This window comes from Rhinopithecus bieti, unplaced genomic scaffold (genome assembly GCF_001698545.2).
Source record: "Rhinopithecus bieti isolate Rb0 unplaced genomic scaffold, ASM169854v2 scaffold_2654, whole genome shotgun sequence".
In the NCBI taxonomy this organism is placed as follows: domain Eukaryota; kingdom Metazoa; phylum Chordata; class Mammalia; order Primates; family Cercopithecidae; genus Rhinopithecus; species Rhinopithecus bieti.
In genome coordinates this window covers 570,710-586,547 of record NW_016804048.1, presented here as the reverse complement: position 1 = coordinate 586,547, position 15,838 = coordinate 570,710, and the positions used below count along the sequence as shown (strand labels likewise).

The 15,838-nt window shown below is 35.7% G+C and overlaps 1 protein-coding gene across 1 annotated transcript in view; it reads left to right on the top strand.

Annotated features, from left to right (window-relative positions):
• RASA2 (RAS p21 protein activator 2) overlaps window positions 1-15,838 on the top strand; it is a 137,771-nt gene that overhangs the window by 33,892 nt on the left and 88,041 nt on the right. Inside the window, 3 exon segments of the mRNA XM_017862366.1 lie at window positions 2,163-2,283; window positions 5,949-6,070; window positions 13,491-13,585. Of these exon segments, the coding sequence (XP_017717855.1) occupies window positions 2,163-2,283; window positions 5,949-6,070; window positions 13,491-13,585 (338 nt within the window).

The window sequence follows — 15,838 nt, the reverse complement described above, 5'->3', positions numbered from 1 at the left end:
TGGTTTTCTTATTTTAATTTTATAAATAATTTGTTTACTGAGTTTTTTTTATAGGTGCTGCTTAGGTTTCTAATAGACTTCTCAAAAATATATTGGTTTGAATGGCCTTTAAAGTTGATAAGCGGAAAGATGCTTGAGTTTGTCTAGTCCAAACCTTCATCAGGAAAGCTGTGATTGAGTGATTTGTGTGAAGTCATACAGCCACTTAGTAGCAGAGTAAGACAGGAATATTGGTTTTATGGTTCTTGGGGTAATGCTGTTTCCCTTATGCTAACTGATGCATAAGGGAACTGGTGTATTGATTTCAGCGCCCATACTTGTGTATGTCCTTTGAGCTAGAGTATCAAAGAACTTCAAAACTTCAAAACTAGACTTTTTGGGTTATTTAATATTCGTTCAACAAATATTTCTCAGCTGTCTACTGTATGACAATCACTGTTTAAGGTCTTGAAGATGAACAAGTTCTCGGGCCTCAAGAATGAGGGAACCAAAAAATAAACACTGAAGTAAAAATGAACAGAAATTTAGATAATTATCAGTGCTATCAAAGAAACAAAATGGAGAAATAGAATATGGTAGCAGAACTATGTGCTTTAGATAGAATAGTCAAGGAAGATTTCTCTGAGTTAGTGATATTTGAGCTGAGACGGAATGATGAGGCGCTAGCCATTGAAGATCTCTAGGAGTGTGGTATTCCAGATAAAAGCCCTAAACTTGAACATAATGTGGCATAGTTGATGAATGAAAAAAAAAGTAAACACTGACCGGGATTGGGGGAAGGGAAGGAGAAGAGATCAGAGAGACCATTGAGTAGGGCTTTGTAGACTGGGGTACAGAACGATAATTTTATTCTAAGTGAAATGGTGTGGTATTGGAGGAGGGAAGTGAGTGAGTAACCTAAAGAATATGTTTCAAATATCACACTGCTTGATGGAGAATGGACTGTAGGGACTGTAGGAGGGCCAAAAGTGGAAGCAGGGGCACCAGTTAGGCAACTCTCATGTTTGCCCAAATAAAAGATTATGGTGGCTTGGGCTTGGTGATTCTAGTCAACGCAAAGAGAACTGGTTGGATTTGGGATTTATTTTGGAGGTCTGCTGGATTTGCTAAGGAACTGGGTATGGGAGTTTGGGAAAGTAGTAGGAGGATGGTGAGAGTAAGAGCGGAAAATGGTAAGCTGGGGAAAGGGCATGTTTTAGGGAAGGAAATCTGATGGTTTTTCTGGGACTTGTTAAATTTGAAATGCCTACTGGATATCCAAGGAGACACTTGAATAGTCACATCTAGTGTTTGTTGAGGAGAGGTTAGACCTGGTGTTGCAGATCTGGGAGGCGTCAACATTACCACCATATACTGCAGAGTTGGCAAAGAGAAGGAAGAGAAGGTGGTCTGGAATTGAGGCATTGCATGTTTAGAGGTAGGGAGGGGGAGAAGTCAGCAGAGAGCCAGTGATGTAGGAGAAAAGTCAGAAATACTGTGTTGTGGAAGCCAAGAGAAGAGAGCATTTTAAGGAGGGATATTAATGTTCATTTGTGTTAAATCATGCTGCCTGGCCGGATATGATGAAAATAGAGAAGTGATCATTGATTTGGCAATGTGGAAGGCATTAGTGTCCTCAGCTAGAGCAGTTTTAGTGTCATGGTGGGGTCAGAAGTTGTTTGGAGAGGGTTGAAGAAAAAATGGAAGGTAAGAAAGAAGAGACAATGACTAAATATGATGCTTTTAAGAAGTTTTTTTTTCTTTTCTTTTTGTGTGCTTTTTTTTAAGTTGAGAAATTCCCATTGTTGTTTATATGCTGATGGGAATGATCCACTAGAGAGGAAAATTAATGGTGATTCAGGAAAGAAAGATTAATTGTGGAGTAAAGTCCTTGAGGTAGCACTGGTGGGATGGGATAGAGAGCACAAGTAGAGGGATTGCCCTTTCATAGGAGTGGGGATGCAATTACGTAATATAAAAAGGAACCTCAAGTCACTTTATACACAGCTCCTCCCTTCACTCTTACCAGTCTCCTTTAGACCAACTTGATCTTTCTCTTATCACTAGTGTTTTTTTTTCTGTGCCACATTAATATGTTGTTTCAGATTGAAGTCATCCTATATAAGGCTTAGTATGAAGCAGTTCATGATATTTAATAACAATTTCAAATTTTGTGCCAACAGGTGAAGCAAAAAATTTATTGCCGTATCTTGGACCCCACAAAATGAGAGATTGTTTCTGTACCATCAATTTGGACCAGGAAGAAGTTTATCGTACCCAAGTTGTAGAAAATCTTTAAGGTTGGTAGAAAATTGGTAAATTATGATTTTTACTATATAGACTGGTAAATATTATGCCTTTTCCAGATTATAATAATCAGGAAGACAAGATAGAAACACTGCTTGCTTTCATGTGGCTTTTCATCGTCTCGAAATGTTGTCTTTCTCTTAATTGTTCCTAATTTTGTCTTTGTTTTCTGAAGAAAATTTTTTTTCACATGACAGGCTAGATATTGCCTATTTGAACTTTCCTCAAAGTAGATGTTTATTTTATTTATCTAAAGAATAAGTTACTTAAAGTTCATACAAGTTGCTTAATTTATTAGTGCATTATCGGGGAATGAATTCTCAGATAGATGTCTCATCTTTGAAAGTGTAATTGCCCTTTGAGAGTATCATATTAAATTCTAATTCATAAAATTGGAATATACCATCTCTGCACTGTAGCAACGTGATCATAATTCTGGTGCAGAGCTGTGCTGAGAATCTTGTTCAGAGACAAAAGTCAACATAAGGAGATTGGGCACGGTGGCTCACGCCTGTTATCCTAGCACTTTGGGAGGCAGAGGCGGGCAGATCACTTGAGGTCAGGAGTTCGAGACCAGCCTGTGCAACATGGTGAAATCCTGTCTCTACGAAAAATACAAAAAGTAGTTGGGTGTGGTGCCGGATGCCTGTAATCCCAGCTACTTGGGAGGCTGAGGCAGTAGAATCGCTTGAACCTAGGGGGCTGAGGTTGCAGTGAGCCAAGATTATGCCATTGGACTCTAGCCTGGGCAACAAGAGTGAAACTTCGTCTCAGGAAAAAAAAAAAAAAAAAAACAAGGTGTGGGGCATTATTGGAATGAGCACGTGGTGGATGAAATATTGAATGCCATGCCTTATCTGAATCGTATTTTAGGTCAGTTGTATTTTAGGGATCTGTTTTTTATGCCTTTTTAAAAACATCTTTTACATTTGCCTTTGAAGATTCCTTTTATGTCTTTATTTTCATTTTTTTATAATTTTAAATGTCGAGTTCTTCTTAGAAAAGGTATTGTATAAAACTGAAAATACTTCAGTAGCCCAAAACATTTCAAGTAGTAAACTTGAAATCTTTAGTCTTAATTCTCATATTATTGTTATTTGGCTTTAGAATGTACTTTAAACATAATATTTGAATATGGATGTAATATATACAGGAAATTCTGCATTTATAATTGTTTATAAAATAATGCAAAGAGATAAATACATACACTTGTCTTTCGTATCATGTGTTTGACTAATAGTTCTTTTTGCATTGATTTCTATGTTGAAATTAATTAGAAGACTCTAGTTACTTTGTGAGACCACCTTTTAAAAGTTTATTTTGGTTACATTTGAAGGGAAAAATACAGTGACAAAAGTTCACTAGGCATTTTAACAACTAAAAGACTGAACCAACTGTTTTCTAGACAAGATCAGATATGACTTCTGTAGGAGTGTTTTACTTTATATTTCAGCTTCTCATTTAGTTATGACATCATAAAGACACTGCATTTCTGTGATATTTCTAGAGAATCTTTGTGTTCTTTAAACTTTCTCAGGAAAGAGGTGCACTTGACAAAAGAAACTATCATTTCAGAGATTCACATCTTCATAGAAGAATCATAGAAGAATAAATGTATCAAAATGACCTTCTTAAAATGAACTTACAAAAATAAGCTTTGCAACATGAGGATGGGCAAAGTTTCCTTACTTTGAATACAAGAAGTACTACTAATTATAAAAGATGAAAATTGGTAAATTAGATTTTATCAAACTTAGAGGCTCCTTTTCTTTAAGACACTGTCAAGAAAATTAAATGGCAAGCCACACCTGGGAGAAAGTATTCTGACAAAAGACTTGTATCCAGAATTTATTTAAAACAAAATCCTAATAACTCAAAAGAAGACAGATGGCCATTTAAAATATGGGGAGAATACTTAAACAGATATTTCAGAAAAGATATGGTCAAAAGCACATGAAAACGTATTGAACATTGTTAGTCATCAGGAAATCAATTTAAAACCATTTTTGTCACTATAGATTCTACAACACAATTTGCAGTGATAGAAATCATATTGCTGGTTACCTGTAAGAATATGGTGGGAGTGATTACAGAGTCACAAGGGAACTTTCTGGGGAGATAAAAATGTTTTATATCTTGCTTATAAGGTAGGGATTACATAGGTGTATACATTTATCATGTTACATTCACTAGAATAGCTAAAGTTAAGGACTGTCAGTACCAAGATATGGAACAACTGGAGCATTGCTGTTAGGAGTGTAAAACAGTACAACCACTTTGAAAACAGTTTGATGGTTTCTTGTAAATTACACATTCACCTACTTTTTGACTCAGCAGTTGCACTCTCAGTAATTAAAAGCATGTGTCTAGAAAAAGCTTTCTATAAGAATGTTCATAGCAGCTCTACTTTTGATAGGTCAAACTGGAAACAATTCAAATAACATTCTCACTAGGAGAATGGATTTGGAATGCAATGGAATACTATGCAGCAGTTAAAACAGTTGAACTACTATATACACAACAATATCGAAAAAACTCACAGATGTTAAGCTAAATGAACAAAGCCCGACATGAATACATACTATATGATTCTATTTATGTGAGATTTTAGGATAGATCTATAGTGATAGAAAACACATCACAGGTTGGGGCAGGTATGGTGGGATAACTGAAGGAGGGGTGTAAGAGAAGTCTGGGGAGATAGCAGTGTCCTATATTTTGATTGGGGTGGAAGCTACACAGTTATATAAATTTATCAGAAGTCATCAACCTCTATACTTTAAATTGGATTTTTATTGTGTGTAACTTATACCTCAATAAAATTGATTTAAAATAGCTTGTTTTAATTTTTTAAAATATTTTAAAGTTGATTTTAAAATAGCATATTTTAATTTTTTAATAGCTTATTTTAATTTAAAAAAATATTTTGAAGTAACCTTTCACGTAACATTAGCTGTTTTAGGTATTATGTATTGTAAATAATACAGCTTTACACATTTCTAAGACAATGATGGTATGAATGACACTATCCTCAGCTCTCAAATGGTCCACCTTAGATGAGCATGACCCCAGGCAGTTACTGTATCTTCTATCCGCAGGACTGCTGAAAAGCTATTTGTTCAGAACTCATACTGGCAATTTAGATTCCCTCAGTGTTCAGCTTAGTTTATATAGAACTCAGTTAAAATTTAGCACTGATAATTATTTTGGGGCTTTTCAAGTTCTTTTCAATGGCATTTTAGTCCATCATTTCATTAACTTATTGAAAGTGGTATTATTTGGCTGGGAGCAGTGGCCCATGCCTGTAATCCCAGTACTTTGGGAGGCCGAGGCGGGTAGATCATGAGGTCAAGAGATCGAGATCATCCTGGCCAACATGGTGAAACCCCGTCTCTACTAAAAATACAAAAATTAGCTGGGCGTGGTGGCATGCGCCTGTAGTCCCAGTTACTCAGGAGGCTGAGGCAGGAGAATCGCTTGAACCTTGGAGCTGGAGGTTGCAGTGAGCTGAGATCGCACCACTGTACTCCAGGCCAGGTGACAGAGCAAGACTCTGTCTCAAAAAAAAAAAAAAAAGTGATATTATTTGAGTATTTATACTATTATTATTGAAGGTGATATTAATTATTATTTAATTGTTTTATATTATTTGAAGTAATGAGCTTTCGTTTTCTTTCTAGCCCATTTTTCAGTGAAGAATTTTACTTTGAGATTCCAAGAACTTTCCAGTATTTGTCTTTCTATGTTTATGATAAGAATGTTTTACAAAGAGATCTTCGTATAGGTATGTACTATTCATAATTGTCTTTAATCACAATGTTAATGTTTATATTCATTCGTTCTCTTAGTATAGTGAGGAAAACTGGAGAATAATATATGTTGAACATCTGTAATCTTTTTCTCTAGACTACATGTTCATTTGTGAAATTTCGGTTTTAATTTGTATGTTCAGCTTATGTGACACTTTCTCAGGGAGGCCTTTGCAGCTCCCCTAGTCACTATGTCATATGTTTTTATAATACCTGATTGTTCCCTTTCCATGGTACTCATTATGCTTATTCATTAGTTGGCTGTTTCATATCTAGGTTCTCTAGTTAAATGTGATATTTAAAAGGGCAGGGATTCTTTTTTTTGAGACAGAATCTTGCTCTCTCTCCCAGGCTGGACTGCGGTGGTGCGATCTCGGCTCACTGCAACCTCTACTTCCCGGGTTCACCTGATTCTCCTGTCTCAGCCTCTTGAGTAGCTGGGATTACAGGCATGTGCCACCACGCCTAGCTAATTTTTGTATTTTTAGTAGAAATGGGGTTTCACCATGTTGGCCAGGCTGGTCTTAAACTCCTGGCCTCAGATGATCCACCTGCCTCAGCATCCCAGAGTGTCAGGATTACAGGCATGAGCCACCGCGCCCGGCTGGGCAGGGACTCTTTCTTACAGAGTACCTTACATTTAGTAAATGTTGGATAAGTATTTGTTTAGTGGTTCAAATAATGTTTTTATAGAAAGATTGCAGTTTTGATCCTTCAAAGAACATCTGTTTTTGGAGTTTTTCTAATAGAAGTAATAATTCACTTTAATCTATTTATACATTTTCTTCCTGTCTGTATTAGTGACTATATTAGTCCATTCTCACACTGCCATAAAGACATACCTGAGACTGGGTAATTTATAAAGAATATAGGTTTAATTGGCTCACAGTTTTTCAGGCTGTAATGGCTTCTGCTTCTGGAAGGCCTCAGGAAACTTACATGAGTAGAAGGCAAAGGGGAAGCAAGCACATCTTCACGTGGCTGGCAGGAGAGAGGAGAGTTGGGAAGTGCTACACACTTTTACAATAACCAGATCTCGTGAGAACTCACTGTCATGAGAACAGCAAGGGGATGTCTGCCCCATGATTCAGTCACCTTACGCCAGGCCCCTCCTCCAACAGTGGGGTTACAGTTTGACATGACATTTGAGTGGGGACACAGAGTCAAACCATATCAGTGACCAATAAATATATTTCTTTTTTTTTTTTTTTGAGACGGAGTCTCGCTCTGTCACCCAGGCTGGAGTGCAGTGGCACGATCTCAGCTCACTGCAAGTTCTGCCTCCTGAGTTCATGCCATTCTCCTGCCTCAGCCTCCCAAATAGCTGGGACTACAGGAACCCGCCACCACGCCTGGCTAATTTTTTTTGTGTTTTTAATAGATACCGGGTTTCACCATGTTAGCCAGGATAGTCTCAATCTCCTGACGTCATGATCGCCCGCCTTGGCCTCCCAAAGTGCTGGGATTACAGGCATGCGCCACTGCACCTGGTCAATAAACACAATTCTTAAATAATTGTCAGACTGGAGTGTGATCTGTGGGCATGAGCTAGAACAAAGCTAACTAGCCACATATGTGTCACATTCCTGATCTTTGCACCACTATCTTTGTATTTTAATCATAGGCAGAGGTCTAAGTTACATTTATTATTCTCTTTCTTTTTAGTGTCCTAAATTTCATCTCCATTTTCTTTTTTATTTGAAACATGGTCAAGTCTCCTACAGCTTAAAAAATTAAGAATTATTTGGCCAGGTGCGGTGGCTCATGCCTGTAATCCCAGCACTTTGGGAGGCCGAGGTGGGCAGATCACAAGGTCAGGAGTTCAAGACCAGCCTGGCCAATGTGGTGAAACCCCATCTCTACTAAAAATACAAAAATTAGCCTGGCGTGGCGACATGCACCTGTAGTCCCAGCTAGTTGGGAAACTGAGGCAGAAGAATCACTTGAACCCAGGAGGCAGAGGTTGCAGTGAGCTGAGGTTAAATACAGTGTGGTTAGGGAAGTCTGGAAAGCAAATAACACAGTGCCATTGTGATTGTATTAGGGTCATTGCTATAGGAGACCACACAATGGTGTAGATACCAGGAGTTATGGAGGCCATTAATATACCAGTCTACCACAAAGACCAAAATGTATCTATCGAAACCTCCTACACTAAGTCTTTGAAGTACTGCCGTTGTCTCTAAATGCTGCTGTTGACTATCTGCCCGAATTTGTTCAGTCCTCTGGATTTTTTTATACTGTTTCATTTTTATTTTTATATAGGCATTTTTATATAGGCAGTAACATTTGTCACTGTTTTTGTTTGTTTGTTTGTTTGTTTGAGATGGAGTCTCGCTCTGTCGCCCAGGCTGGAGTGTAGTGGCGTAGCATGATCTCATCTTACTGCAACCTCCGCCTCCTGGGTTCAAGCAATTCTCTTGCCTCAGCCTCCCTAGTAGCTGGGACTACAGGCGCACACTGTCACACTCAGCTAATTTTTTGTATTTTGGTAGAGATGGGGTTTCACTGTGTTGCCCAGGCTGGTCTTGAACTCCTGAGCTCAGGCAGTCAGCCCACCTCAGCCTCCCAAAGTGCTGGGATTATAGGCGTGAGCCACTGTGCCTGGCCTGTCACTGTTTTTATCTCCTCTTTTAGCCATTTCCACTAGTGCTCAAGTAGGAACAGGACTATCAGGATTTTGCCAATTGGTGAATTTTATGAGGCTGAAATTTCTAAGAATATATTGTATCTAAAAATGGGTCCCAAGGGTAACACAGTATTTACTGATGGCAAGAAAATGCTACTGAAAAATGGTATTAGAAAGCTAAAATGCTTTTTTAACTTAATGATCAACAAAGGTGGTTTCTGTGCCCACAGTTCCTTCATTTCCTTTCGTGGTTCCTTTCTTTGTCTGATTTTAAGGAACTAATACAGCATCTGGTGTGTATATGTTTGGTTTTAAGCGCTTTCTGTCCATAGGTTTGTCAGGACAGTGAGGAAATGAAGTACTAACTTTAAATGATTTGTTGGGACGTTTGTTTCTTTTTTTTTTTCTTTTCTTTTTTTTTTTTTAAAGAGACGGGAGTCTCACTATGTTGCCCAGGCTGGACTTGAACTCCTGGGCTCAAGCAATCCTCCTGTCTCAGTCTCCCAGGTACTTGGAACTACAGGTATGCACCATTGCATCCAGCTGTGTTTGATTTTTTTTGAAGTTGGTAATTTCATAGCTGGTGAAATAATGGATTGACTTTGTTTAAAATAGTAATCAACAGCTGGCCACAGTGACTCATGTCTATAATCCCAGCACTTTGGGAGGCCAAGGCCGTTGGACTGCGTAAGCTCAAAAGTTCAAGACCAGCTTGGGCAACATGGTAAAAACCTATCTCTACAAAAACTATAAATATTAGCCATCTGGGACCAACTATAAAAATTACTTCCAGCTACTTGGGAGGCTGAAGTGGGAGGATCACCTGAGTCCAGGAGGTTGAGGCTGCAGTGAGCTGTCATTATGCCACTACACTCCATCCTGGGCAGCAAAGCAAGACCCTGTCTCAGAAAAAACAATTATAAATTAAAAAAATACATAAATAAAAGAAAATAGTAAACATTAAACATACATCTTTGGGACTATTAGAGGCACAAAAATGGTTTTTAAGATCGTTAAAAGTCATTCTAATGCAGAGGAGCCACATCAGATGTAGAGTTTGAGTAATTCACCCAAGATTGCACAGCTAATAAGTAACAGAATTGACACTAGGTTATGGAATTAGTGTTTGTGTTGGAAGGAACACAAACAGGCATACTTTGGTTTCGAAATCTGACTTCAGCACCTGTTAGCGGCAAGTTTAAAAATATTGTTCAGCTTTCCTCATCTGTAAGATGGTGATTATACCCTCTACCTCCAAGATTGTTAGGAAAATTAAATAAGAAAATATATAAGAATGTCTCCTACCTGATAGAGATTCAGTAAATGCTGGCTTTTCTTTCAGTTCAGTGCTCTTTCCATTGTATCGGGCTGTCTACCTTTTACTGTTAATGCCTGCCAGTTTAGTGATAAAACAAATCAGAATCATGAGGCATTTTTTAAAATTCTATTTGTATTTCAGAAACTTGTCCCTTCCTTCCCCATCCCTTTCTTTTCCCTCTCCCATACTTCCTTCTCATTTATCCTCCCACCTTTTTTCCTCCTCCATTCTTTGTCTCTCTTCCCCTCTCCCCCTTCCCTGTTTTATTCCCTTGGGCTGATGATATATATTTCTTTTTATATGTTATAGTGCCTAATAAAGTGCTGGACATGTTGTAGGTATCCTGCTACCTAATGACTTCAAATATTTTTCTTATTTTCCTGTGCCATTCTTATATGTCATTTTCTCTAACTTTGCGGGATCACGTACTCTTTCTTCCCTGCTTCTTCAGGCCAACTAGCCTCATGCAACTAGATCTTTACATATTGGAAACTGACATCTTAAAAAGGAACTTAAGAATAAGAGCTGGCAATAAAATTACAGAGTATTCTCAGCTCATAAATGGCTTATGTATGCAGCTAGTCAAAGAAGGGTTTCCCTCTCATAGGACAAGAAACATTCAACTCTTCAGTGACAGTGAATGTCACGATACTCAAGATGCGGAATAGGAGGAAGAGGCAGCTTGCTTTAGAATATATTACCTGTGTGACTAAGAGAGGGTTCTCTTTTGGGAAGGCATCTGTGACAGACGAGAAGTATTTACAGTGATCTGAGAGTAGTGAGTCATAAATAGGACAGGTAAATTTCTACTCTAGTTTTTAGCAGCATTGTTAGTTAAATAGAGTGTGGTTAGGGAAGCCTGGAAATCAAATAACACAGTGCCATTGGGATTGTTGAATGAGGGAATGAATTTGTCAAACCAGTAAACTCCTAAATAAACTTTGTAAAAAACCCTCTTTTTGAGTTTGGGACTTGTTTTGGTGATGTTTGCATGTATTATATGTATGTACATATGTACATCTATATACATATTCATAAATTGTATGCAAAACTAAAAGTTATGGAAATTGTAAAGTAGAAATTTCACCAGAAGTCTACTGATTCGTTTCTGGATGGTAAGTAAACTCTCTTAAAATTATGTGCCAGATATTATCTGTGCCTTTTTCTGGGGAGAGGACATAAAAGATACATAGTTACAAAAATTCTTAAAGGGAGGGGAATGGTTCTCAAAAGGTAAGAGCTTCAGCTATAGGATGTATAGATGTATTTCTGTATGTACATATATATTTTTCAGTATCAAACTGTTACGCATTGCCTTAACATTTTATTTACATCTGGTGCGGAATCAGTGGTAATTAGGACTACTTGATAAAATTGTGGTAATCATTTGTGGCATGCAATATTGAATACTTTGTCATAATTTTGTATCCTAAGCCATTCCTGGTAGTATATGGATTTGCCAGGAATTTGATACAATTCATAGATAAAACATATCCAGAGATTTGTATGATTTGTCTCTTAACCTAAATTCTTCCTGCAGTTTAAGGAATATTTGAGTATTCTAGTTAGTGCCTGAATTTTATATTTGGCTTTTAATCTGTGTATTTAATACTATAAGAATTTCTGTTTTCCTACCATTTTTATCTTAAATTTAACCAAAAGAGAACTAAAATACATTATTTCCCTAGTGTCATTTTCTGTGTGATTTGAATGAACTATAAATGCTATATATTCACATAAAGCTTTTGATCTTCAAATTACATTTTATCCCAAGAAAGTTGGGAAGATATGTATTTGTTATCAGGACTAATTTATTTTAAAATTTTGTGTTTTCACTTCGTGTATTAATAGACATATAAAGATGAATTTACAATAGGCCTCCTTCGATTGTATTTTTTTAATACAGTTGCCACTCTTTAATAAAATATAACTGTGCACTTTAGTATTTTCTTTAAAATTAGATATATCAGTTGTCTTTATAGTTTTAATTCCAAGACATGAATGAGAAGCTTATCAAAAACTATAATGTGGTTGCAGTCTAAAAATAACAGTTTTGTTGAGATGTAATTCACATACCATTAAATTAACCCTTTTGAGGTATACATTATATTTGCTTTTCAGTGGTTCAGAAAAAGAATCATTATATATGTTAGAGGGAGAGAAACATTATAAAAGTTAACAGTAGGGGAATATGAGTAGAAAATATGGAAATTTTTGGTGTACATTTCTTGCAACTTTTCTCTGTTTGAAATTATTTCAAAATACATCTTTTTTTCTTTTTTCCAGCACTAATGGCTTGGGTGAATTAAAATATTTTTTAAATTAAAAAAAGTGTATGATGTGGTGGGGCCCTTAGTATATTCGTAGAGTTGTGTAACCGTCACCACTATCTAATTCCAGAATAAAATTTTAAGCATGATTTTTGTTTGTTTTCCTGTTCCTTCCTTTTCATTTGATATGCAAAAGTTGACACATCTTGACAGAAAATTTCTTTACAGTTTTCTTAAAGATTTCAAATGTTGAGCTAAAAGACCAAGGTATGTCATAAGTACAAGGAAATAAAGTAGAATTAGGGCATATAAAATGAAAATTCTTACTTGACAAAAGAAAGTGAACTGCTTTTAACTTTATATATCCTTTGTTGAAACTTTTGTGTAGAATCCTGGAGTAAATCGTCAGTCTTATGCAAAACTGTGTCTACTTCTTAAAACTTGAATTGAGGAAGGAAATGCTTTGTACCAAGATGGCAAATACTTTATTATAAGAACATTTCTGTTTCTTCCTCTCATACTACTTTGTTCTTTGTACTGTATCTTCCTCTGAGAGGGTTTAAACTCTTTAGAGAACTGGCTTAATTTTTGTATGTGTTGTAGCAACATGATCAGTGTTTGCAATGTTTTGTTAAAAGTAAACTCTTAATAATAAAATTGTTATAATCTCCCATAATTTTCAAGTCAGTTTTCACTGTTGTTAATGATGTATGATATTGTTTTTCCTTTTCTCTTAATTGGAATTTGTAAACTCTTACTAAATGCAGATACATCTGCTCAAAACTTACTAAAACGTGTCATTTGTTCATAGGGTCAAAAGATTGGGAAGATTAGTTTGCACTACTATTGTACCTTGCTTTTATAATGAATGTATTCTGGGTAAAACATGAATCTGAATAAGTACTAAAAAAATGCAGTTGCATGTAAATACAACTGAGGTTTTATCTAATCCCCTGATTCAAAATGACCCAGACAAAGGTCTGCCAAGGGGCAAGGAGAAATGAGATATTTTTTATTCTTTAAATTGTAGAAAAAATGCTTTATAAAAATTATTTTTATGTCGATAGGTACAAATTACTTTACAATATTTTCTGTAAAGTATTATATAAAACAGTGCTAATAAGTCTTAGGATTATACAAAGCATGTTTTCTTATATTGTTTTACTTATTTTCTGTAGGAAAAGTAGCCATCAAAAAAGAAGACTTGTGTCATCACAGTGGCAAGGAAACTTGGTTTTCATTACAGCCTGTTGACTCCAATTCAGAGGTTCAGGTAAATATTAAGGCTTATGTAATACAAGAGATTGTCACAGGAAATGAGTAAAAAATGAACTAATTAAACTAGTTCATGTAAATAGAGCATATTATACCTTATTTTAAATTCTGGCATCAAATATTATAGACTTTTGGGTAATATAGAACAGGAAGGTAATGGCTTTGTCATATTGTTTCAAGAATAATGCTCATGTATATGCATATGTGTAGATTTGGGGAGATTAGGGCATTTCTTTCTTACCTTCTGTTTGAGTCACAGTAGCAAATTATTATTTTGTCTTTGAGGGGAAAAGTTTTAAGGGAAAGTATGTGTTTTATTAACTCTGACTTTGGGGAGAATCCCTGAAAGTCTGATTTTGTCTGTACCGATCAGGATTCTCTGTTTACTCTCTAGTAAACTGGACTTGGGGAAATGTTATTCATTTAAACCCTGCCTGAGCCCACTGTGCACAGCCTTCACTCCCACACCCACCCTTTCCTGTTGTTCACCTCGCTTTTTATTTGAAAGGGTATCATTACTCTTTAATCTTTTTTTCTTTTTGCCAAAATAAGAGACTTTTTTTCAGATTCTGTGAGTAAAGGAGTGTTTAGCCATGTAGCTGAAGTTTCTATTTGTTTTAGAAAATCTGAGTTGCTCTGTCTTAGAAATTATTATTTCTGTCTAAAAGGTTTTGTTGTAACCTTATTTATTTATAAAATATGGTAAGGATTGTGAAACCATTTCCCGAGGGCATAATTGCAAGCAGGATTCTTCCTCTCTAAAAGGAGTTATAATTTGCCACTGTGACTCAAACAGAAGTTTAAGACAAGAAAAAAGTGCTACACCCACACCACAGATAATTTGCAAATAAGTGCCTGTGTCTCCATTTCCTCATAATCTCTCAAGCATTCTGATTAATTATTAAATTCTCAAAAACTTAAGTATTTATGCACTAAAACCCCTTCTTAACTGCAAAATATAACATACTTTTCCTGTTTAACCTACTTTGCCATGTTTTAATATTCTTGTCTTTCCGTATGTCCGTAGCTATTATTCAGATCCCAATTGTACAGTATTGTAAATGATCCATGTGAGAAGCAATGTGGAGAAGTGGAAAGGGTTTAAATTAAAAGGCAGAAAACTTAGGTCTTAGTTTTTATATGTAGTTACTTAAATGACACTGAATTTCATTTCTATAAAGTGGGAATAGAAGTTGCTGTGTTTGATTTATATGGTTTTGAGAATTAAGTGAAATATCTGTAAGAATAGTTTAAAAACTGTTAATGCTATACAGATGTAAAATATTGTCTGTTTACCACCAGTCAATCTGGTGGCTATTTCCCTAATACTCCCTTACCAAAAGGCAGATATGTAAGTTTTAAAGTACCAGTTTTTCTTTTAATAGTTTTAACAAAAGGCGTGATAGGAAAAGGCTTTGAACATTTAAACTGAAATTTTATGAACCATTAAATTTTATAAAACTCGTAAATTTTATGAATTTTGTGTAAATTTGCTAAACAGTTTAAGAGTTACAGCTCTCAAAAGGTAGAAGTCTATATAGAATACTCTATAGAATTCTTGGAGATGGTACTAGAGATTAATACAGGGACACAAGCCTTTATTTGATGGTGCGTGGGTATATATATGTGTGTGTATATATATGCATATATATGTATATATACACATTAATATGCATGGTATGCATATTTATAGATATACACATATATATGCATATGTGCATGTATATGTACACATTTGAGAGATACGTATCTCATCTATGAAACATGAAAATTGTGGAAATGGCAGTTACTTATTAGATATAATATAGTCATTTTAAAATTTTGTGCAAGTTATTTTCATGAGTTCTTAAACTTTACAGCTCTTTTGTCTTAAATAATATTAATAAGATTTACCCACTCTTTAAAATAGATTTTAGAAGGAAAAGTACTTTATGGGGTGGGAGAGACATATAACACTTTCGGGTTAATATGGTACCACTGAAAATGTTGTCCCAGTACTGATAAGGGAATACTAAATTAACTTTATGAGTCTGGAAAAGATAGAAAATCATCTCATGGTTCATACAAATCCTGCTTTGTTGATAAATTTGTTCACTTCCATAAACTGTGTAAAATTTTACAAAAATATCATGAAACATAAGAGCAATTAATAGGAAAATAGATGAAAGCTGTGAAACATTGCATTCAACAGGAACTCAGTCTGATAATTACTATTAGTAATTATACCAGTATATCCTAAGCACAGTACTAA